Here is a 24,278-nt window from a genome sequence, read left to right as displayed (position 1 = left end):
ACCGGGCAGCCTCTCTATACTCCTCCCAGCATACCCATCCCTGCCTCCACTGCCTGTGCATTTCTTTCTTGGCCTTTAGTTTGACCAGCAGGTCTCGACTCAGCCATGCCGGTCTCTTGCCTTGCTTACCTGATTTCTTTCTCCTGGGGATCGCAAGCTCCTGCGCTCTATAGAAGATTTCCTTGAAAATCTGCCAGCTCTGCTCTGCTCCCTTGTCCCTGAGGGCAGTTTCCCAGGGGGTCCTGTTAACTAACTCCTTGAAGAGCTGGTAGTTGGCCTTCCTAAAATTCAGGTCCTGAATTACCTTCATCTTGATTTACTATTACTACTTATATGAAACTGGCCAGAATATTTGCTGGTGTAAATTGAAACGATTATACCAATTGAATACTTGAGCCAATCTCTCATAAAAATACACACATACAGTCCTATTTCTTATTGCATAACACATATAAGCTGCACATAATCATTATGATTTCTCCATCAATTTCTTTAGTATTTTTATTCTAACCCTTCATTTTATCACCACATTTTAAAAGTATGCTTTTAAATTCAGCTTGCAGCTTCAGTGTACGGTCTGTTAATGAAATCCTAAAATGACTACTTGCCAACCATGAAAGATGCAGTAATATCCCACATTATGTCTTTTCATATTAGCTTCCCTGATGTCATAAATAAAACAATTTTATGGACACTTGTTTGAAACGCTGAAGAAGAGGAACTGAAAACTTTTATATGTTTGATATCAGAGTAATTTCTCTGTTTGTCCTGGGATCTAAGAATTGGGGCCGGTGATGGTTTGCTTACCTTGGATGCATAGATGGCATAAGGATTTTGGGAAGATGACAGCAGGGAAACACTAAACTGTTCTGGAACATCACAAACAGCAGGGATCTTATACTGATCTGGACCCCGGGTATAGAGGACTCCTTCTGGAGAGTACTTTAATTCCTCCATTGTGTACAGTCCAATGCCTTGAACAAAGGCACCTTCAATCTTTAAATAAGAAAAGAAATAGCATATATGTTCTCCTGTTTGGTAAAATGGGTAAAACTTTGGCGAGAACCGATTTGTATCACTAGCTGCTAGAAGGCCATTTTCTTTCCTGTTTCCTTGATGGGATTCTTCAACATTTTGGGGATACCATGATGGAAAAAGCTTTCACACTCTTTTCTCACACCAGGCAGAGACAAATGCTTTCATGATGAAGTGATGAGATCTGTGGAGCAGCCTGCAATGAATAAAGCTGTTCCCCGGCTATCAAGTGGAGATGGCAGGTCAAACAACAAGAGAATTTGGAGACTGTAAATCACAAACAGGATTTAAGACCAGAAAATAGTGGGCATATATACATACAGGAGGTAGTACAGGTTGACAACATGGGTAAAAATAAAGCTTCATTGACATCTACAAAGCTCTGACAATGACTCAAATGGGGCAAGTCTACAAATAAAGGACCTTCTAATATGATCTATGAATTATAACATTAAGAAGTTAATAAGACATCAATGTTTTCTGAATTAATGAGGTAATCTTGACTTCAGATAAGGCTGACAGTGTAATAGACATAAGACAGCAGGAAATTCTTGGCACATACCTGTCCTATATCTACAGCTGGATTTATGCTGCATCCAATGTCCATAACAATGTCTGTTCTGAGGTTCTGTCAATAAAATTCAAATGCATATTACTGAGAGATGCATGGAGTGCAGGCATTAGAACATAATGTGCGTTAGTTAGTATTCAGTGGAATAATATATGCTAAGATAGAGGCCCCTCCATGTACACAATTTCCAAGTAATTTCCAATATCCCATTACAAGCAAAATGGGCTTGTCTCAACTTTACAGAAGTTTAGCCGGAGACAGCCCTGCCCGTTTTTCCCTATTGCACAAGGAAATCCCCACTAAATAAGTACAGTTAGAGGGTAGATGATCAGCAATCTATGACATGACCTTCAGCTGACTAGATGGTCAAAAACCTGGAAATAGAATATGTAGCTCTGTTGTAATTTGCCGGCAAACTGGGAGACAACAAGTAAAGAATATGTCAGATGCCTGCCATAACCTGAAAGGTGAACTCATATGGCATTAACACAGATGTGCGAAAAGCTGGTTAACACTGCACAGCTTTCATTCTGCTCCACCTGTAATCTGCATTTACACTGTTGATATATTTATTATCATGTGAAGACAGGTGACTTATTAATGTAAAACCTGAATGGTTGTTGGAGCATTCAGTAATACAAACAAACATCACTCACATTATTTACAAAACTTTCATGACACTCAGTTATTACCTTGTGATCTCCTGTTAGACAGTTAATTTCAACCTCTGAACAAGCAGCTCCATAAAGAAAATATGTGAATGGCTGTCCTTCTCCTTTCTCCCAATCCATGTTTTCATTGTATCCTCTGATGGAAGAGATGAAGTCCACAAGAAGAAAATTTATGAATGTTTGCATCATAACAAAGCAGATGAGCACATGAAATTTTGAAACTACTCCAACTGAAATCTTAAATAACAGGTCAGAACCCCAGCAGTTAAGTTCCATGAAATCCTACAGAACTCCGGTAGTTTACATTTGATGGATCTGGTATTTATACAAAATTTAGCAGACAAGCAAGCTATTTCAGTTCAGGAGAGACTATAACCAGCATAATCCCAGAAATATACTAATAAAGACATGGTAATCAAGTACAGAATACAAATTTAAGGTAATGGTTGCTGAGATAATAGTACATAAGGGAATTCAGGAAAAGGGAGGAAAACTGGTCATGACCTATGAAAGAATAATTTACCAGAGATAAATGAAAGAGTTAAAATTACAGAAACTGCCTACAGAATGAGAAGGCCAAAACAGGAATATAGAAATAAAGGTGTAATTACTTAGCAGGGAGTGGGACTAACTGAGGAGACTAATAGTAGTCAGGACTGATGGGGTAAATTTAATGGACACAAGAGGACAGTGAAATGTGGTATCTCCCAACCATATGAGCTATGTGACCAAAGCATATTTTCTGACCATACACGACTGAAATGTCTTTGTTGAGCATATTTAAAATTATACCCCATAAAACAATTAGAGTATAATTCAGACCATTGAACCATGCATTGAAAAAGGGATACACAAAATCCACATATTCAGCTTCTCACACCCCATCTACCTCAGCTAGCTTTGAGATACTTGGATGTAGAGGATATGACTGGATAAGAACTAGATCAACAGGATTTGAGGCTCAGAGGTCTGCAGATGTTTTTGGACACCATCAAATGTCAATAGCAAAGTATGACTGTTCATTACTTTGGAGATATCAACATTCCTAAAGGGCTACATAAGCAGAAAACATACTTGAACAGACTTAACAGCAGGAAGGGACGTTTTGTTTGGGCTTTTCTCAGTGTTTTAAGTAAGTATGGGTTTGCACAGTGCCTCTTACTCCAGACTGCCTGAATACTTGAAAAGTTGCTATTGATAAGTAGGTAAATACAGGTGGAGGGAGAGAAGATACAAGGCATAGCAGTCTAGGAGAGAAGCTTTGCTTTGAATCCCACCTGAGTTATAGCAGAGGTGTTTTTCCTTTCTGGTTCTCTATAAACACTCTGCAAGAATTCAGAGAAAAAGGACCACGAGACTGCACTGCGAGAGAGCAGTGGGAATTGTGTTTAAGATTACCATGTCCTACTATAGCACGCTGTTGTGAATAAATCCATATGTAAGACTATATATGGTGGGAATTTTCTGAAGCAGAGGACAAAACAATGACTCCAAAACTAGGGTCAGTGAGCAACCCCACTTCCCATATAAGCACTGAGTCCCCCCCTAGCTTTCAGTTAGTGCTGAATCATGGCATCTGATTCCTGAGTTAGTTTTAAAAAAAAATAAATAAAAATTACCATAACTTTCTTTTAAGGTTACCCAGCCTTTTAAATTCTCCTTTCTTTAAAGAGCCTGATTTTCCACAAGCGCACGTTTGCTAATTACAGGTGTGTGCTGGATAAATATTCTAATGCTGCCACTTGCTCCTCCTGTCATACAACTCAGTGTGATCATGTTTGTGGGTAAAAGTGTAAATAATCTGTAGTACAACAGTATTTATAGCTTTTAGCAATACAGCCTCCAGTAAATAAACTATATCCGACTTTGCCCACGTACTGTTATGGGCAGCAGTCACTTTCTTGATGATTTTTGTTTGCTAATGGCCAAATCATGGAGAAAAGATGGGATGAAATATTCTTTTGATACTTTCTAGAGAGTCCATGTAGGGTTAGGCATAAATTAGAATTTAAAATTAATTACTCCAACCCCCTATATATCAAAGATTTACATAAAACATTAGCTGAGCCATTAGAAAGAACTATTGGAGAGGATCTTCTATTCACAGCATTGGTTATCTTCAGAAATCAGTCCTGGTATAACCAATGCATTTTTAAGGAACAAAAATATATTACCTAAAGTAGCCAGTAGCTGAAAGACTCACACTCTGTTCAAAAGCTTCTTTAATCTGTAAAATATAGCAGTGTTTGTGGTAAATCACGGAAGGAGTCATAAAGTAACAAGGCATACATATATTTGCTTAATTTATATATGTTTACTTATTTACATATATTTACTTAAAAACTAAACTGTAACAAATTGTAAAGAAAGGAACACCACCCAAGTTAAGTGTCTTTAGCTGCACATGGTGCCTAATACTGTAGAACTAAACCACCTTTGGATGAGCAACCTGAATTCTTTTGTCAATACAATAAGGAATAGACCCGTCAACAGTAGTGTTCTTCCAGAATCTTTGTTACTGGTAATGCCATAGTCAGAAAGGGCCCTGCTCAATTTTTCTGCTCAAGTTCAATAGAAATGGGTCTCTCTTTGTCAATTGAACAGATCTGGTTGATAAGTCACTGACATAAAAGATCTTCATGGCCTATTTGCACAAAAATGACACCTGACTAGGGAAATGATCTTTGCAGTGTTCTTCTGCCAGTGGTAAAAATGACAGTATGAGGTCCCAAATCTACTTCCTTTCAGTGATTCTCATGTTAGAATTACTCAGTTTACAAGTTATTTTGTTTTGTTGTTTTAATTTTTAATTAATTGCAATCTACTGACTTGACAAGATGTAAAATTACTTCTCTGCATGCATTAACAGTCTGTCTTAGGTCAGCCGTTTCTGCTAATATTTTGGGTGTGTCTGAATTATCCAAATTAATTTGGCACCTATTAGAGGAGATTATCTTTATATACAATAGCTGTCAGTTATCAAGCTACCACATGTATTCCAAAATTATTTGCTATTGCTAGGAATTACTAATGCAAAAAAAATGTTTACATTTTTGCAGTTGTTACAGTATTTAATCACTTGAGAAGAAACACCCTCTTGTATGGGATCTGTAAATGCCTCAAGGCAGGGATTGTCTTTTTCATTAGGCCACAGATAACAAGCAATGCTGGATAAGACGACATAACAAACATGTTTTCTTTCAACATCTCAATACATAGGACTAGATTCTCAGTCATATCTTCATAAAAATAGTTGATATTATAGCAGAAAGCTTTTAGTTAAGACAATTCAGTTTCTAGCCTTAAAATTCTATTCCAGTTTCAAATGGGCAGCAGACGGGCCATTTATATAAATAGCTTTAGCACTACTCCTGTACTACTCTACTGCAAATGTAACTAGTATTATAACTAATTACATATTAGAGCAATGGGAGCAAGGATTTGTGCTACCTTTTGTGCAGTTCTGTAATAGATTGCATATAGGAAAGAGGTGGAAGGAAGAAGTTGAGAAGGCTTCTCTTTATTGATTTGGTAAAAATAAAGAACAGTCATGTAGGAAAACTGACACTGTACACACATATCCTGACAATCTTTTGGCAACAGCTTGTCTGAGGGTAAGCTGGGGTGGGTCATGTTATTGCACAAGGTGATATTTTTTGTATATTAAAAACTTCTGTGCCTCCAACTGTGACTTCACAGATAGTTTCCCCTCCTTTCCAACTAGATATGATCTGGGGATTGTTTCCCACGTATCTAGACTAAGCACCTACACTCCCATCTTTCTGTGAAATAACCTGTTTCTACAGTTTTCAGCTTTAGGATTATTAGACTGAGCAGACTGGTAGTCTACAATACATATATCACAGTTTCCGCAAGTACACAAACATGTTTAGTAGGATTCACATTTCTTACCCAATCATTCCAGGTCCCTTTTGGGTTCTTGCTGATGATAGGCTGCAGGCGTTTCAGAAGAGTTTGGCAAGCATCCTGGTGAGAAGTCGGGAGAATATAACACAAAATTAACACGGATATGTTTGGTACTATTCAAGATATGTTCTAGTTAGTACTTAGTTAGCATATGCTTTACTGTCACCTTGCTTTGAAAAAGTTTGATAGGAGGTGCCATTTTAACTGCATAGACACAAATGTTATAAAGGGTTAAGTTACAAGGGTTGGAATCTGCATGTATCAGATTTAGAACAGGAACAGGGTACAAGATTTGTATGGGACTAGTTAGTTTGTTAGATGAAACAACAATTTTGTCAAACAAGCCTTTTGGGGAAAGCTCAGATTATATTCTGAAAACCCATAAGCATCATTACTGAGAAACCATCATGCTGCTTCTTCGCAACCTCCAGTAGCATTATTGGTAATCTCAATTTCTATGGGATCACTAATGCTCAAAGTTTGGCAGGCATTAAATACCACGAGGGACAGGGTGTTTTGTTAAACTGAATACTACTCTTTACCTTCACAGCCATGCCATTGACATCTGTCCCTGCAGATCCTGCTGAGGCACATGCATTGGGAACAGTTGTTGTGCTTGTTTCACAGAAGTGAATACGTGACATAGGGATGTTCAGTTCCCGACTAGCAACCTGTTTCAGGAAGAACAATATATTCTTCTCTGTTTTAGAAACATTCTAAACACTCCAACAGTTCCCCAGTACTTGCTAGAAGTCAGTGATGCCAGGAAAGATAAAGTTTTAGCAAATCCTCTTCTAGTCTCCAGCTGAAATCATTCTGCCCAGTTTGTGAGTACAAAGAAACAGAAAAGAATGGCAATGTTTTAGCTGTACTCAAACTCTGGATTGAGACTATAGAGTTCAACATTCACTTCCTGATCTTGCTGCTTATATCCTGTATGATTTAAGGCAAATTATGCAGGCACAGATCTCAAGCTTTCATTGACTTAATAAATATATTTACAGATCTGTTTCTCAGTTATCTATTAAACAAGTATGATCATAATAATATCATCTGAACTTTATACTAGTCTTAATACTGACTGTCTTTTTTTACCATGGGTTTTATGGGATCAGACCCAAACCCTCTTATTTCTAATAAACCTCTTCACATACCATTGGAAGAATAAAAACCAGGCAATCTGTTTTTTCTTCCTACTATCTTTATGACTCTTATTGAAGGTATCTGCTTTCTAACTCTGTCAATTCAAAGAAACAGTGACTATGCTGATAAAGAAACTGTTTTACTGGCACACTAATTAACCAAGAAGAAAAACTTCACACTATTTATCTACATGACAGGTAAAACACAAGGTACTATTTGTTTGGATCATTTGTTACCTGGATCATTTTTGTATGAATACCCTGCCCCATTTCAATTCCACCATGTGTCAGAAGCACAGACCCATCAGTATAAATATGAACCAGAGCAGCAGCCTAAAAAAAGAAAAACAAAATCAACATTAGACTAGTGAGAAATGTTTTGTATATGGCAATGAACTGATGAATCAAAAAAGACAGACACACTTTTGAAGTGTATTTCAATTTATCTGTTTAATGCTTTTGAATAGAAGGAAAAATTTGGAATGCTAGTCCCTGCTCTTCCTGAACTTCAAAAGAGAAAGACACAAATCCTTGGAGGTCTGCTTTTTCTGTTGCTAGATCCTGAAATAGATCTACACCTGGCAACAGTATCTCAATGGTTCCAAAAGAAGCAGGAGAAGCTCCCTTACTAGTGGCTGCACATGCAAATTGCTGCAAGTTCCATTTTCTCTCTCAGTGATGTTTGAGAACTTTTGGACACAAGTTTTTCAACAGCATAGGTTGGCCAGGCTGTCAGCATTAGACACAGCAGTAAGGTTCTGAATGAGGCTTTCCTCCTGGACTCAGCTGGAAGTAGCACTGTAGATTACAATGACGCTGTGACTGTAGTCTTGACTAGACAGTTTGATATGACACAAGCCAGTCAATTAATTTTCAATTGGTAAAATGCTGTCTATTCCAGAAGCACTGGACACCAACATTAAAAAAAATAAAAGGATCAAAAATACTACTGTCCTTCTTTTCTTCCTTAAACTTAGTCTTTGACAACATCAAAGGGTTAAGTCTTTAGGAACAGCATCCCATAGTACCCCCATGGTCAGAAAGAGTAAGCTCAGTGCTGTTTCCAGAATGGGTAACTTATTCAATGAACACTTTGCCATCAGTCTTCAAAAACTTTTCATAGAAGTCTTCAACTCATCTATACTGATACCACTCACAAGAGATAGGACTGGCCTTTAAGTATGCAGGGTCCAAGGTGCCTGGGTCCTGAAAGCCCAACAACTTTGATCTCAGCTTGAAGAGAGCTAGAAGCTACTGCAGCCTTCAGGGAACAACCATTAAGAGTGTGATAGTTTTCCAGAAGTTGAAAGATAACACATTTGTTTTATATCCTAAGGTATAGTAACTGTAATCTTCTATGGATAAAAAGTTTAGCTCAGTTATTCTTCAAAGAAACTAACCTGAGAAAGATAACGTGCGCCTAGTCCAAATGGAAACTTCAGTGGTACAATGGCAATCCCTTTTTTCTTCCAGTAATTTTGTTTGTTAAATTCATTGACAGCTGTTTTCCTACTGTAGTATGCAGATTTCTCCATACATTCCTTCCAACACCGTATTAAGTTTTGTGGATCAAGCTTTTGTTTGAAGTGTGTCTGCTCGTTCTCCTTATACATATTTATTTCCCTAATCTGAAATAATAAAATTAACAGCTATCACACAATCCTGTTAAAGGTAGACTGACCATTTGGGGGGACTGGTAGACAACAAGAAGATGACAGTATGTTTTTTGAACAGTTACCAGTTTGGTTCAGTTTGTAAGAGCATGCTATTCATTCAAAAACCAGACATTGATTAAAAAAATTCGGATTTTAGCAGAAATTATGTCTGACTTAGAAAAGATTTGTTCAAACAGTTGAGCTAATCTAAAGGGTTTTAACTTTCCAACTGCATAGACTTCATTTCAGGAGAGAAGATGCCTTCATTTCGTCACCTTTTCTGGTGATAGACCGGTTTTATCTGCAACTCCTGTTATCCAAGTTTCTGTCACCAGTGCTGACTGGGGAAAGCCAAACCCTCGGAATGCTGTGTTTGATGGCAAGTTTGTTTTGCAGGCATAAGCCCAGCATCTCAAGTTGGGAATCTTGTATGCGTTGTCCATTTTTAATAAGGATACTTCTGCTACCTGAGGTAAGGGACAAATAGGTCTAGTTAAATGTCAGAACAGTGCTTCTTTCAAATTCACATTCAAATCTTCCTCATCTCATATAAAGACCTTAACTTGAGACAATTAGCTTTAAAATTGGGTTTCTGTCAATCACTGGTAGTACGAATACTCTTATGCACACATACAGATTTTATTCATACATTTCTCACGCAGCATATTAGTTTTCAGTTCTTTTTTTGATATTCACAGAACACAGCTGATGTTACTAGTAGCTGAGTACTGGTCAGTAGTTAAGGATGTAACAGATACTTCATTTTATGATTGATTTTGCTCCTACATTAATACCAAAAGTCACACAGAACTAAAAATAGGCAGATTAGATTTAAAGCAACAGGAGCTATGAAAGGAACTGATGAAAGCATTCTGAATTATCACATCCTATGGAAATTCACAGTGAAGGTTTAGTTCCACCAGAAATCAAATGTATTGCAGTCTACAGTGTCTTCTGGTTCTTACATTTTTCTTTCAGAGATTTCACATAACAAACACAAAAACACAAGAAAAGGAAAATCCCATTTCAGAGACCTCAAATTAGGCTCTAGGAGTCAGTATCAAAATAAATAAGTTAAAAATGTCTTGATCCCTGATGAAGAAGCCACTGGCTCCCGTCAATATCAAGTAGATTTCTCAGAATGCCAAATTTAAGCCTGTATTCCTACTGTCCCTATTGATCTTTAAACAATAAACTTTAAAATATATCTGCATAGAAACAACTGAAGATGTTTTTGCTGTAATAACTGTGCATATGAATAATGTCTCATAATGCTACTTTTTCACTTAGGAAATATAAGTTGAAATGTTATTTGCAGAATGAAAAAAAAAACAAAACAAAACCAAACCAAGGGAGTCGTATTTTGTTTTTTTTTTTTTATTATGACCACAACTTTTATGGACTTCAGAGTAAGTATGTGTATGAAGCTGATCAGTCTTAAGAGGGCTATTGATAAATCAGAGTGAATACAATGTATTGTTATAATACAACTCTTAGCTATGCCAAAGTTTCTTCCCAGAAATGTCTGTTCTAATCTTGATGCAATCACAGAGACTTCAAACATATTATTAATTGTTGACTGAACAATAACTAAGTTAAGCACAGATTACTGGTACTCATTTTCCATGCTGGAAGACCAGTCTTTATTACAACGAACATCAAGCATCTCGGCTCTCTCTGAGGCTAGGCTCCCATAGAAAAAGGTCCTCTCTAAAGAATAAATCCCGAACCACTGTCTTGGGAACACACAGATAAGTCACACTGGACCAGAAAAACCTGGGACTGTAAGTTTGGTAAAGCTTATAATTTTATTTCCAATAAACTTATTTATCCTTTTAAAAGTGTTGAATTATTAATGCTATACTACTAGAATCAAATGGAATCACACAGCTAGACCACTGGTTATTGGTCTAATTAATTAAGGAGTGATGCTAGAGATTTAGGCTGTTACCACATGTGCTATTTCAGCTGCAGCTGAGCTGGGTGGAAAGGTTACTCAGCTGATTATCACTGTCTCCAATTCTAGGTCCACCAGCTTCACTGTATCACTGTAGAACTTCATCTTAAGATAGTTCTGACGTGATCTGCATTAATGTACATGCTTTTAATCACAGATTTTTTTCTAACCCAGGTTATTTTTCAGAACCTGGTTAGGCAGCAGTAGCATGGGCTATTACTGACAGATTTCACTGTCAGGTTACAGAGTGCCATTACACTGACAGATTTCAGAGTGCAGAAAATACCCATAGGTGGGGCAACGACAAGCAGATGAGGGGTACTAACCTCAACAAACATTCCAGTTACAGCTAGAATAGCCTATGCAAACACAAATAGCTCGTGACTGATATTAAAGCAAGCAAAATTTTGTACTTTGCAGACCTATAAGTGAGGAGCTGATGTATACAGCACAATAAATGCAGATCCAGTACAGAAACACATAGAGACAGTAACAGGACATCTACCACTATGAATTTTCTGAAGGCTAAGAAAGGTCTTCCCAGTCTTGCAGACATAAAGCTTTAGGCAGGCACAAGTGCAGGTACTATGTATTTTAAAAGGAATATATTGTTAGTGGACATGTTTATAATGGGAAAATGGGAAAATAAGCCTGAGAAACCATTCATGAAGTGAACATGTAGGAAAATACCAAAAAGTAGTATAGTGCTTCACTGAACTGAATAAGGAAAGGTTGAACTACTAGGTGTAGATCTTCCAACAACCCACAGTTCCTACATCAAAAGGCTATATGATTAGCAATACATGTGCAAGGGAATTTTGCCTTCATCATTTTCCAGCTAATGATTTCTCATGTTATAAGAATTGTCAGCTTAGAAAATCCTTACCAGGACAGATTCATCAGGGGTGCATCCTCCATTAATGTAATATTTGGCATCCACAGCTCTGATCCTACCATCATTCATGAAGCCAACCTAGAAGGACCAACAATAACCTATTTAGATTTTGGCATTCATTCAGCATTTTCAGTGCTTGTATATTTTGAAAATGAATGTAACCCACACAATTAGGGTCATACTCCACTATTAATTTCAGGGCAGCATTCACTGAAACTGTAGAAGGGCAAAAGAGAAAGAATGTTCCTCAGATACTGACTTTCCCACCTGGCATCTGTGATCTGTATAGGTACGGCATATAATAAGCAACATCACCCCATTGGGAAAGGAAGAAGCAGGGAAGCCCAGTGGCTTCCTGTGTATTGCCTGAGATGGCTGATAAGTGTGTCATCTAGGAGGGTTCTCTGTAGACAAAGTCAAATTCCACTCTGACTGTAAGAATAGTGTCTGGCAGACGGAGTAGGACATTTCTTTTTCTTAACAAAGAAATGTTAGCTTTACCTCACATATCTCTCTTCACCTGTTGCCATGAACAGTTCCTGAATTCTCAACATGAGCTACAGCTCATTTTCAACTTTAGGGAAGCATCATATAAAACCTCTCTTACTTTACCTACATAGTTTGTTGTGCAATTTGGTATGCTACTTACATAGAACTTTTTTAGCATAACTTGCTTAGCATTAGTAGCTAAATTTGCTGAAGCCTTAAGCTGCAAGCTGTGAACTTTCACCTAGGTATGTCGAATTTTTACCTAGTTAAGTAAAGCAAGGCCTCAGAGCTGGTTCAAGCCAGAAGATTAAGGAAGCTACAATCGCCAGCAGAAGCTGCAACCTTTGAGATAAGAAAAGAAACGGCCCTCCTAGAGACAATGAAAGGACCCAATGAAGAACGGGAAGACCGCAGACCCTAATATTACTATTGGTCTGAACTGTTGCATGAGAGGTGGGGAACTTAGATTGTAAGGGTATAATTGCCCAGGGATTTCTTTGTTCAGGGTTCCTCTTTGGAGCCATCCAGTTCAAGCTGTAGCGCTATTAATAAAAAGTACTTTGTTACAAAGGAATCTATCTTTCAGCTTATCGATTCAGCAGAAACCTGGAGTCGAACCCTGTTATGGAGGCTGGCATGCATAGTTTCCATGGCAAGTAGAGATGGAAAAGTAGGCAGAAATTGTCCTAAATGAATAGTTATGACTGATGACAGTGCATGACCAGGGAAGAGATTAATTTCCTCCATAGGGTGAGTTTTCCAGTATGACACTATTTCTGTGAAAAACTAGATGCTCCTTTGTGTGAACCTAACCATATGGACAGTTTAAAATAAACCTCTGCAGTAGTCTGTGCTAGTTTAGCTTCCCATTCCCAGAGAGAAAGACAGAAAGAGCTATAAAAGGAAAAGTACATAAAGGGACTAGAAAAAAACAAAACAAAATCCTGCAGAGATAGAGGCACAAGCAGAGAAAGGGTTGTACAGCAACTTTATCTCTTGGTTTCTTGGCTAGTAGTTTCATTTTAAAATTGAATTGATTATACTCATTTTCATTAACAGAACACATATTAACCAGTAACACTGAAATACTGATTCACAGAATATGGGCAAGTATTTTTTCACTGAATTCTTGTGGCACTCACTTTATATTTACCAAGAAAAGGATGTCGGCCACCAGTGATTAACATATCATCCCCTCGGCTCAGAATAAGACGGACTGCTCTGCTGGTTCTAAACCATAAAAAGAAAAGTCAAATTTCAGTCCAAATAAGAGATGTTATTAACAAGATGGCTATTCATCATGTACCCAGATCTAGCCATGCATATAAACATGTATTTAGATTAAACTTAACTTTAATAGGCTTAAATACAGGCTTAAAGCTATGTCCAGAGTTCTTTTATTTTTTGCACTTACAATCATGTCAGAATTTTCGTTTCATCTCTTGAAAGCCAACAAGATAACTCAGTGCAAACATCCTCTGAAGAAAATTGTTGTTTCAGTGTTAAGACTGCACAGTGTTAAGTGAGGCAACAGCAGTTAGCATTCAACTTTAAGCAAGAAATAGTCACCTCTTAACTATTCGTAATCATACTGAAGTAAGGTACCTTGGAATAAAACCAAAACATGGATAATAATAAAAATATGAAAATTAATCTACAAATGCATAACCATTTTGAAGAAACGGACATAAGATGTAAAATAAGGTCCTAACAATAAAAAAAGATTGTTTAAACTGTAAAAAATTATTATTTTTAGCATGGCTTGGTTAATCAAAACACAGATAACATGACCAAAAATAATCAAAAGCAATTTGCACAACAATGGCAGTAGTAACAAGAGAAATGTTTTGAGCTAACCAGTTGGATTACAAGATCTTTCTGGCGATGACAGGATGTAGCCTGGTGTGCATTCTGCAGCAAATCAGGTATGCTTACAAAAGAGGTTACTATCCGCTGACAGCTAATTGCCAATATTGTCCTGGCAAATTTGGAAGGTGGAGAATGGAGCTTTATGTGTTAAGGTTCCTAAACTAATTCAAGTAGTATTAGCAAAAACATAATACCTAATAGATTTAAGCTAATTCTGACTGAAAGATGTTGGGGACTGAACTAGAAGTACTTGTTCTTAAAAACAGTTCCACTCATGAACTCTTCCTTCTGCATCTTGCTGTGCCAGTGAAGTTCACATCTGGATGGTCAACGTCATGTTCTGAATGTACATACGAAGCCCCAGTGGTCAGCGACTGGTCTTTTTGAAATGCTCAATTGTTTCAAGAATATTTTTAGCTTATATTAATATAAATTTCTTCAAGTCCCATTGATTTAGGTGAGGCTAGAGCTGCTTAACGTAAGTGGTCTAACAAAACAAAACAAAGAGATACACTGAACAGTCTTACAAAATGCGAACAGTCAGGATTTTATGACTTTTTGGCTAGCAACTCTGGGAAAGGAGAAAGCATTTTAGCCAGAATGCAAAACTTGTTCACCCTGGTTTCTCTTTATGTCCCAATACACACATACCGCACTTACTTGTTTGCTGCCACTGCAGCAACTGATGCCAGTAAGCCAGCTTTCAGGAGTTTCCCACCAAAAGCTCCACCAACTCGTTTAACATGGCACATGATCCTGTTGGCTGGAACGCCCAAACTCGCGGCTACCATCTCCTGTAAAATCAGTTTTAATCTTTTATGCTAGCTCAAACTAAGCCTAAAAGTTAGGTTCTGAAAAAAAACCTTTCCTAGAAAAGAGTTCCACACATGTTTCTAGGTTTTTTTTTTTAAATCTGATGAAAATAATTTTCCTTTACCCTAGGTTAAAAACCAAGAAAAAGATTACAACAAACAGTCAACAGTGTTCCTATTTAAAACGTCTACCATAGAGACTGTGAAAGGGCCATGAACAGAAGTGAAAAATAATACCCTTGGATTTCATTATCTAAACAGTAAGAAGCTTCAGGTACAAGAAAAAGCGATTAGAACATAGGTTTTATTATTTTTATTACTAAGATCATAAATTTGATTTTAATTTTAATTCCAATAAAACAATTTGTTTTTTAATAATCTAAGGTCTTGCTAGTATCAGGAGTGTTCTTGCTTCAAATAATTTTCTCAGACACAAAGTTCTTCATGCTTCTTGGCTATTGGCAATACAATAATAATGGAAATGATAAAAGGAGCTGAACTGGGCTTTGAACACAAAATGCCAGTGTTGAGTCTGAAATACTATCAGTTTCATGCACCATAGCTATTGCTATGCAGACCATATGCTATGTCAGCTTTGCTTTACCATTTACTATCATGAAAATGATCAGAGGGCTGGAGTATCTCTCCTGTGAAGAAAGACTGAGAGTTGGAGTTGTTCAGCCTGGAGAAGAGAAGCTCCAGAGAGACCTTATTGTGGCCTTTCAAGATATAAAGGGGGCTTAGAAGAAACAGAGAAAGACTTTTTACCAAGGCATGTACTGACAGGACAAGGGACAACAGTTTTAGGCTGAAACAGGGTAGGTTTAGATTTGACATAAGGAAGAAATTTTTCACAATAAGGGTGGTGAGACACTGGAACAGGTTGCCCAGAGAAGTTGTGCACCATCATTGGAAGTGTTTAAGGGCAGGCTGGACTGGGCTTTGAAAAACTTGATCTAGTGAAACATAACCCTGTTCATGGCAGGAGAGTTGGATTAGATAATCTTTAAAGGTTCATTCAAACCCAAACCATTCTATGATTGTGATTTTGGCATGCAGCAGCAGTCTCACCTACAGCTATTAGAGTTGATCAAACCCTCAGCAGACTGACTTTGCATGGTGCTGATTGCTCTTCACCTCAATGGAAAGCTAAGAGGGATGGAGGAGCCTCAGCACTCCACAGGGAGTTTTTCATGCCTATAATAGTGGGGCATGAGGTACTTTGTTCAAAGGAAAATAAGAGATTTTTACTTCCTCCTTATGCTCACACATAGGTCAGTGTTTATCAGAATACAGCCGTACTACAAAGCAGCTGTTGTTGAATAATCCAGATGTGCAATTTCACATTCCTACTGCTTCTAAATTGTTAAGATGGATTTGTAAACCAAACTTAAAAAGCTCTATTGTCACAGGTTCAACCACTTTATCTGAGAACACTCCGTATTACCTGAATAATTGCTGGGTGCTGTGTTGACACATACACATCCATTTCTTTATCCTCTCCTTTTGGAACAGCAAGCACACTCTGTGTCTCCATGTAAAAGTGTTCCTGTCCCCCAATGCGAATCTCCCCTGGTCCAAAGAGAAAAACACAAGTGTTACCGAAGGAAAAGGACAGAAGAAATGAACCAGGAAAGAACTAATATCATCATGTAAATTATGGTAATTGGTGTCAAATCTGATACTTCTGGTATGAAGGAGCAACATCTAAAATAAAAACACAGATTAAACTCCTTGCACTACTAAATGGGTCTTGTTCCAGTGGCATCAACAGAACTTAAGAGCAAACCAATATTAGCTACAAGTGGTGACAACATTAAATAAAACACAGATAAATTAAAACAAAGCATGGACATACTGAACCAGGTCAAGAATAAGGCTATCAAGATGGTCAGGGGTCTGGACCACAGGATGTATGAGAAATGCTGAGAGAGTTGGATTTATTCATCCATAAAAAGAAAAGGGTTAAGGGGAGATCTTATTGCTGTCTACAACTACCTAATAGGAGGGTGCAGAGAAAGGCAAGCCAGACTGTTCTCAGAGATGCACACTGGAAGGGTAAGAGGCAATGAACACAAGAAATTCCAACCCAATATAAGAAAAAAAAATTCACCATGAAAGTGTCAAACATTGGAAGAGGTGCCTATAGAGGTTGTGGAATCTCCATCCTTGGAGATACTCAAAACCTGACTGGACATAGCTCTTAGTAACCTGTTCTAACTGGACCTGCTTTAAGCAGGAGGTTGGACTAGATGTCCCCCTTCCAACCTAATTATTCTGTGATTCTGTTTCAAGGACAGAGGATGCAGAAAGCTTGAATGTAGTAGCAGGACCACGAGACCACTAGGTTTAATCACACTTTCTTCCCAGTGATCAAGAGCTTTCTCAGGCCTAATGGTTATAAGGAAAAAAGCTAGAACTGGGACTTGAAGAACAGGCAGACAAACCCAAATACGGACAACTTCTCACCAAATGTATTCTGCAGTTTACCTTCAATTATATTATCAACAGTTTCAAATGCCTGATCAACATTTCCATGTTCCAATTTTCTTTTTGGCTCAAAGAACGAGTTGTGCTTTATCGCTTCCTGCAGTGGAGAAAAAGATAAATAGTTTTTTTTAAAGTATTTTAAAGGTTCTCAGCTTGGTGTGGTATTTTACTCTCAGGAGAAACACCATTCTCCTCAGAGATTTGAACTGCCAGCTACCAAAGTCAATGAACAACTGTATTTCATGACTTTACTGTCATTGTTGATGAGTTTGTGTATTCAGTTCCAGCAATTCTTTCCTGATGTAATCAGTTTATTCAACCTACTCTTCCCTCTCATGCATCTAGCAAGTGACCAGGAGAGCACAGAACAAGAATGCAACGACATCATCCAAAGAGCAATGCCATTAAGAGGGGAAGAAATCAGAAGGACTAAGTAAAAGTGGAAACTATTTATTAAGTATGATTTGCTTTATTTATAATAAGACTTCATTGGACTTTCAACTGTAATGAAATACTAGCAAAATTCGCCAGCCTTTAAAAAGAGACTACTTCTTTTTCTCTACCAGAAAGACTGTTCTGTTACACCCCACACACATTATGGAAACAAGCTGTAAAGTGACTACCAGAACTAATGCTGGTTCCTTGCAAATATGTCCTTTTTTCCTTACTTCCACTTGTCTCCTTAACCCAGCATAAGATCATTTTCCCTATGACTCTCACATCACATTTCCAAAATGTTCTATATCCTTAACATCTTTCCCCTCGCATTTCCCCAATACTTCTATGTCTCCAGCCTAACTTTGTTGGCTTGCTAGCTGGACAACAGATAAAAATGCTACAGATAATCAGGAGCTGATCGTGTAGCCAATATACACAGGTTGATTGACCAGCTGGTAGCTACCAAAAGAATTCTAAACAACTAGTGTGCTTACTGTCTTTTCCTCACTGGGAACATTAAAAGAGTTCTTCTGTACTCTTGTATTTATTATTATGAAACTTGTGGGACCTTAACACTTTTGAGACTGTTGCCTATCGCAAATGGTCAAAATTAGCCAAAAGGTCAAAAATTTATTCATAGGGAGACTGACAGACTTGTTAATTGGCTGTTCATGTTCACCTTGTTTCCTTAGAAAATCGTTTAAAAAGCAAGTGAAGAGTGTGAACTGCTGCTTCCATTAATTAAATAGATAAAACAATAAAAAAGCAAGAGAAAAGGAATTATTAGTACCTCAATTGTTAAGATCACTGGTTCCAGCACTTCATACTCTATCTTCACTTTTGCAGCTGCTTGTTTGGCATGAACATCTGAATCCGCAACCACAGCACAGACAATCTGACCCACACAAATCACCTGTAAAATACATATCACTTAATAGAACAGTAGATTCAAATGATTCCCATATGTGCTGCTGATATTCGTCTTTTGTGTAACCACTATTCATGTTTCCTTTTTAGAGTTTTGTGTTGACTTAGGACTTTTTGTATTTTTAGATCATCCATGAAGGTAACAAATTATTAGAAATATCAGTATAACTGAGGAATCAAGGAAAAGACAGTATTCAAAAGGGACAATGGGAGCCTAACTTTCAATTAAATATACTCTCCCAACAATTCAGATGGTTTTGTGAGGTTCACTCTGTATTCTTCTGATTTATATATTTTTCTCTAGGCAGAATACAGTACATATCAGCTATTTTGAAGCTGAAAAGGGAGTGAGAAAAAATTGTAAGAATTTACCTTATCATATGCCTAAAGTGGTTCCCTAACATAAACACAATACAGAAATTCAAGAGTCAGCAAGAAAAATTTCATTATAAAAGGCTGAAGCAGTAAAAATGAAGAAAATAAATTTTAAAAAGATTGTGGTTATACCTTGTTTCTTGCAAATATAATCTCCGGATCATTGGAATCATAAAACTCATTTGTAGCTGGTACATCATGAGCTGTTATGATATCGAAGACACCTGGTCCTTTTAGAGCCTCTGAGGTATCTATAGACCTGATTGGGATATGGGAAGACAGAAGTGTAACTCATTCATTTTACAAAGCGTTACACAGAGGAAGGGAACACAATACAGAGGTATGTTTCTTGTACTGCCAGGATCTGCCCATACGTTCAGGTATGTCTTTTCCTTCTATCTCTGGCATGCTAAGTGCAAGTTAAAGGCAACTTAAAATTCTACTAACCTGCTTCATTTCTAGGAAATACTCTAGAAGCAACAGGGAAATCATTGGCCCATTAGACTGCCTGAACTGCACTGATTTAATAAAAATGATGGTACAATTATGATGCTACAGTTGCAACTTTCTAAGATGTCATAGACTACACAGATATCAAACTGACACAAATAAGCATCTACAGAGAGTTCATGTAGAGAATTATAATAAAAATGGCAAAACCAGTATAAATGGAGAACGAATGGGAACGTACGGGTGTAGAAGGATCAGAAAGAACGGCAGAAGGTCTATAAGAATGGCGTGTTTTGATAGCACCTTGTTTAGCAGGTCACCAAGATCCTAGCGCATCTACAGGCATCCTCTTTGGACACTCAGATCAGAATGACAAAGGAGAGTGAATAAATCCTACTGACTCACACAGATGGGGGTGACGTCAGCTCCTTGATGGTACCAAAAAGAGCACATCCAAACCCAGCATACTATCACCAACCTAAGAATAAGCCAGGAAATATGACAAGGACTCTATAGCTAGCAGCCCCAGTTCTCCCTGTTATCACAATTAATCCTAATCAGACTACCTGGATACATGTCTTGCTGCCTGAATGCTGGGTAGACAACTTGGATATGTGCATTTCGGTGCCTGAATGTTGAACAAACTGCTAGAATAGGCGTATCCTGGCAGTATAGAAACATGTGAAAACAGTTTTCTTTCAAAATAAAATCCTCTTCCTATTTTCAACCCCTATACAGTCTCAGATAAGCTTAGCTACCTTGTTGCTGCAATATTGCAACAGTGTTTCCTACATTTTGAACAATTTTCTTTGTTCATAACAGAGTTGAAATTTCAAAGCTCTGTTGGTAAAGCTGAGTTTCAGTGCCTGCTTGCACTGCACAGCTCAGAACTTTGTGGAAGTACCTAGGTTAGCTCTAGGCTAGCTCATGGACCAGAAACAGTTCAGCCTTATTCGTAATGTAATACAGACTGAGACACTTAAATCCAAACAGAGCCTTCTACTAGAGTGACGATATTGCTTCCAGTACCTGAGCCAGTGTGGGTATCAGGTATGGTGTTCTGTATACCCATAACTCATTAGTCTGCTCTAAAAATTTCAGACAGCAATTCATAGTAACACTTTCTTCAGATAGAATCATAGAATCATAGAAACATTTGGGCTGGAAGGGACCTTTAGGGGTCATCTAGTCCAACCCCCCTGTGGTGAGCAGGGACTTCTCCAACTAGATAAGGTTGCTCAGAGCCCCATCCAACCTGACCTTGAATGCCTCCAGGGATGGGGCTTCTACCACCTCTCTGAGCAACCTGTTCCAGTGCTTCACCACCCTCATTGTAAAAATTTTTTTCCTTACGTCAAGTCTAAATCTACCCTCTTTTAGTTTAAAACCATTACCCCTTGTTGTCTCACAGCAGACCCTTTGAACACTTACACAATCTTAGCGTGAGCACTGGAACTAGTGACGACAGCCAGGAAGAGCTCCCCGTCCACAGAAGGAAGGTCATCAATGTAAACGGCTTCACCAGTGGCATGCTTAATTCCAGACTGGTGCATAACGGGCCGTCCTACAGGATCCTGGGGAGACTGACTCGGCTCTATGTCCTGTATAGTCAAAAATAGACAACCCCCACCCCCAAACACTTAAAAAAAAAATAGTCATGTTATTGTTAGAGTAATCAGAAAATCAGATGAAAGAACAACTGTTCATACTATGATCTTCTGGTTCAATATTGAAAACACATGTGGATGCAGGACCTGACTGCTGCTCCTGGGGATTTCTTATATTTCTTCTCTTAAGGAGCCTTCCGAGAGCCTTTCACAGGTTTGCCTAATGGGATTTTTTTCCTTAATCGTTTACATAGAACTGATATAAACAGCACTTCTTTTTGAGAAGGATAGTTTCCTCCCTTACTGATTGGGGTGTCATGAAGCTTTGATAATTTTCTGAATTATTCTCACAAGATTCTGCTCTGTATTTTACCAGTGCCTGGTGTTGTATTTTGAGCTATTTCCAGTGTTTCCTAGGATTTGTCTTCCTCACTGACAGATTGCAACTGATTAATGTAAATCAGTGAGAAAACGTTGTTTAAATATTTCCTTCCCAATTTTATTTCCTTGCACCTGTGCATGAATTTAGTGCCTCATTAACCTTATTTTTCTAAGTGTTTCCTGAAAGTTAATTCAGTGTTGCCAGTTAATTCTGCCACATCAACTAATTGTTACCAACTTTCAGAACACTCTTCCAATTTCTGGGTCAGTGTTCACACTAACTTTTTCCTTTTCTACATTTAGAACTAGTTAATTGCTCACAACTCAAAACATGAAATGAAAACAATAAAAATGAAAAAATATGTTTACCTAGATTTCATTTGAATTGTCTTTAGGTTTTCAAAAACTTGAGATCTTTACTTGTGTATTGAGGTTATCAAAAATCCTTGCAGGAGTTCCTGCCGTGGTCTAGTCGCCAGAGTGACCTCAGAAAATCTAAAAGGTGTTCTTTGCTGCCCTCTACTGCTGACTTGTCCTTGAATACTCTTGTTAATTCCATCGGAGAGCCATCACAAACTCCATCTTGATTCCCAAATCTATAGTAAGACCTAAGAGCCCTCTGAGATCTTAAGAAAAGTGTATCTTGAGGCAAGAATACTATAAAGATAGCTATAGACTTGGGTTTTTCAAGATCTTTTATTTTCTTCTCATTTTTTTTCCAACTGGGTAGCACACTGCCATATACCAAGTTTAAGCAGTCTGACAACAGAGTTTGTTCAGCGTATTTATTTTTTGAGAACTGTTCAGAAGAAGTGAGTATACCCATATGAGTCTGTTTTTAGAGACAAAGTTTTTCTAATTGAGATACCGTTAAAATCAATCACTGAGAGCCTGTTGCCTTCAACCCTTTGGAAAATTTGTACCTGAACTTCACAGCAAGGGTCATGCTTGAACCATGACTTTTTACCAAGTCTTATAAAGTATAGAACAATCTTAGAATAAAATCACTTGCCTGATATATTTGGATACTCTGGGGCATTTTGGTTTTGAAATCTTGTAGAACACTCCTATATTCCATAGGTATGCCAGGAGAGTGGCAAGGATCCTGAAAAGGAAGTGAATTACTACTAAAACTCACGTTTTGAACATTCCAATTAAAAAAGCTAACAACTCAAATCACTAAATACAAACTCTTTATACAGGAAACTCCTTCAAGACTCTCACAAGCTAGAAAGGCTCTAAAAAACCAATTTTAAAACAATGTAGAGTTTTGAGATTTCACTGGATATTGGATTCAACAAATATGCTTGTTTAAAGTAAGCAACATAAAGGGATAGTCAGAAGAGCTTTGTTCTGGGGTCTGATCAAAACTGGCACAGAACTACTCCTAGTAACAGAAAATTACCTACCAATGGTAATTGAAAGGAAAGAGCTCAAGGTAACACAGAAGAAAAAGGCAAAAGGGATATTTTTTCCTCATAAGAACAGATTTAAGACAAAAATGAGTAAATTACATCTAGAATGTATTGGGAAGTAAGATTTTAGAGTTCTCTCCCAGTCAACAACTGATACAAGAAGGAGGGTTGGTTTAACACCTACAGTTGCTTTCCAAAGCCTTTATTTCTATTCTGTCTATTTATGTTTTGAACTACAGACAGATGGAGTAAGACCTCATGTACATTTTCTTTTGGCTGGGGAGCTCAACACTGATATATTGTTGCATTAACATCATTCCATTTTTTTTTAAAGCCTAGTATCGAAGGTAAAGATACCTGACCACCTAAAAGTTAAACGGGATCTCTCCATCAATCTCTTTGGGAGTCAAGCACTTATGTTCTTCTGTAGGTCTGAACCCCAAAGACAATATTTAGTACATTGTACAAATTGCAAGCACCAACAGATAGAAAAACCCCTTTGATTTGTTTGCACAAAAGCAGACATGGAGAACTAATTTACCATCGTCTTTAATGACTGCAATACTTCCAGGAAAAATCTGTAGAAGAAACTGACTATCAAAGTTTTCTTGTAGTCTACTTTTTCACCACTGGCTGAGCCTGGAAGAGCAATTTCTTTAATAACTAGTCTGCAAGCTTCATCCAACATTTGTTCATTCCAGTGTCTGTGAGGAAGAATAATAGATACAATCAGACCAGGACTCAAAAAAATAAATACAAATTGCAGTAATACATTCGTTCTATGGACCACAGGCATAATCTTGCTCACAATGAAGCCAAAATACTGATTCTAATAATGGTCTGCAATTTTGAAAACAGTGTAGTAGAATAATGTTGCTCACAGAAGTAAGGTTCCTTAAGTCAATGGAATTGAGTGGTATGCCAACATTTTTTAAAATAAATAAATAAATAAATAAAAACTATTACAGCCTTAAAGCTGATTTAACAGTCTTACAGATTATACTATTCTGCAGATACTGTCCTATAATTAAAGAAAAGTGGATAATGATATTGATGCAAACTGTAGAAGCTTTCAAGGGATCTGATTAGTGCTGGACAGTTGTTACGTTTTCTGAAAAGGCTGTCTCCTTGAAGTATCTCACCACAGTTAATTCTCCATAGTATACACAACC

At 37.6% G+C, this 24,278-nt stretch overlaps 1 protein-coding gene across 1 annotated transcript in view; it reads right to left on the bottom strand.

Annotated features, from left to right (window-relative positions):
- Positions 1-648: 648 nt before the first annotated feature.
- Positions 649-24,278, bottom strand: part of AOX1 (aldehyde oxidase 1) — a 40,403-nt gene continuing 16,773 nt past the window's right edge. Inside the window, exons 14-32 of the mRNA XM_009709494.1 lie at positions 23,648-23,810; positions 22,704-22,796; positions 21,135-21,304; positions 19,386-19,512; positions 18,742-18,864; positions 17,514-17,610; positions 16,471-16,595; positions 14,872-15,005; positions 13,485-13,572; positions 11,845-11,931; positions 9,277-9,468; positions 8,747-8,974; positions 7,584-7,679; positions 6,747-6,875; positions 6,190-6,264; positions 4,452-4,504; positions 2,299-2,413; positions 1,598-1,663; positions 649-996 (exon numbers count right to left, since the gene is read on the bottom strand). Of these exons, the coding sequence (XP_009707796.1) occupies positions 649-996; positions 1,598-1,663; positions 2,299-2,413; positions 4,452-4,504; positions 6,190-6,264; positions 6,747-6,875; positions 7,584-7,679; positions 8,747-8,974; positions 9,277-9,468; positions 11,845-11,931; positions 13,485-13,572; positions 14,872-15,005; positions 16,471-16,595; positions 17,514-17,610; positions 18,742-18,864; positions 19,386-19,512; positions 21,135-21,304; positions 22,704-22,796; positions 23,648-23,810 (2,509 nt within the window). The remainder of the gene's footprint in view (positions 997-1,597; positions 1,664-2,298; positions 2,414-4,451; positions 4,505-6,189; positions 6,265-6,746; positions 6,876-7,583; positions 7,680-8,746; positions 8,975-9,276; positions 9,469-11,844; positions 11,932-13,484; positions 13,573-14,871; positions 15,006-16,470; positions 16,596-17,513; positions 17,611-18,741; positions 18,865-19,385; positions 19,513-21,134; positions 21,305-22,703; positions 22,797-23,647; positions 23,811-24,278) is intronic.

Source organism: Cariama cristata, unplaced genomic scaffold (assembly GCF_000690535.1).
Source record: "Cariama cristata isolate BGI_N322 unplaced genomic scaffold, ASM69053v1 scaffold18451, whole genome shotgun sequence".
Classification (NCBI taxonomy): Eukaryota; Metazoa; Chordata; class Aves; order Cariamiformes; family Cariamidae; genus Cariama; species Cariama cristata.
This window is presented reverse-complemented; position numbering and strand designations above follow the sequence as displayed.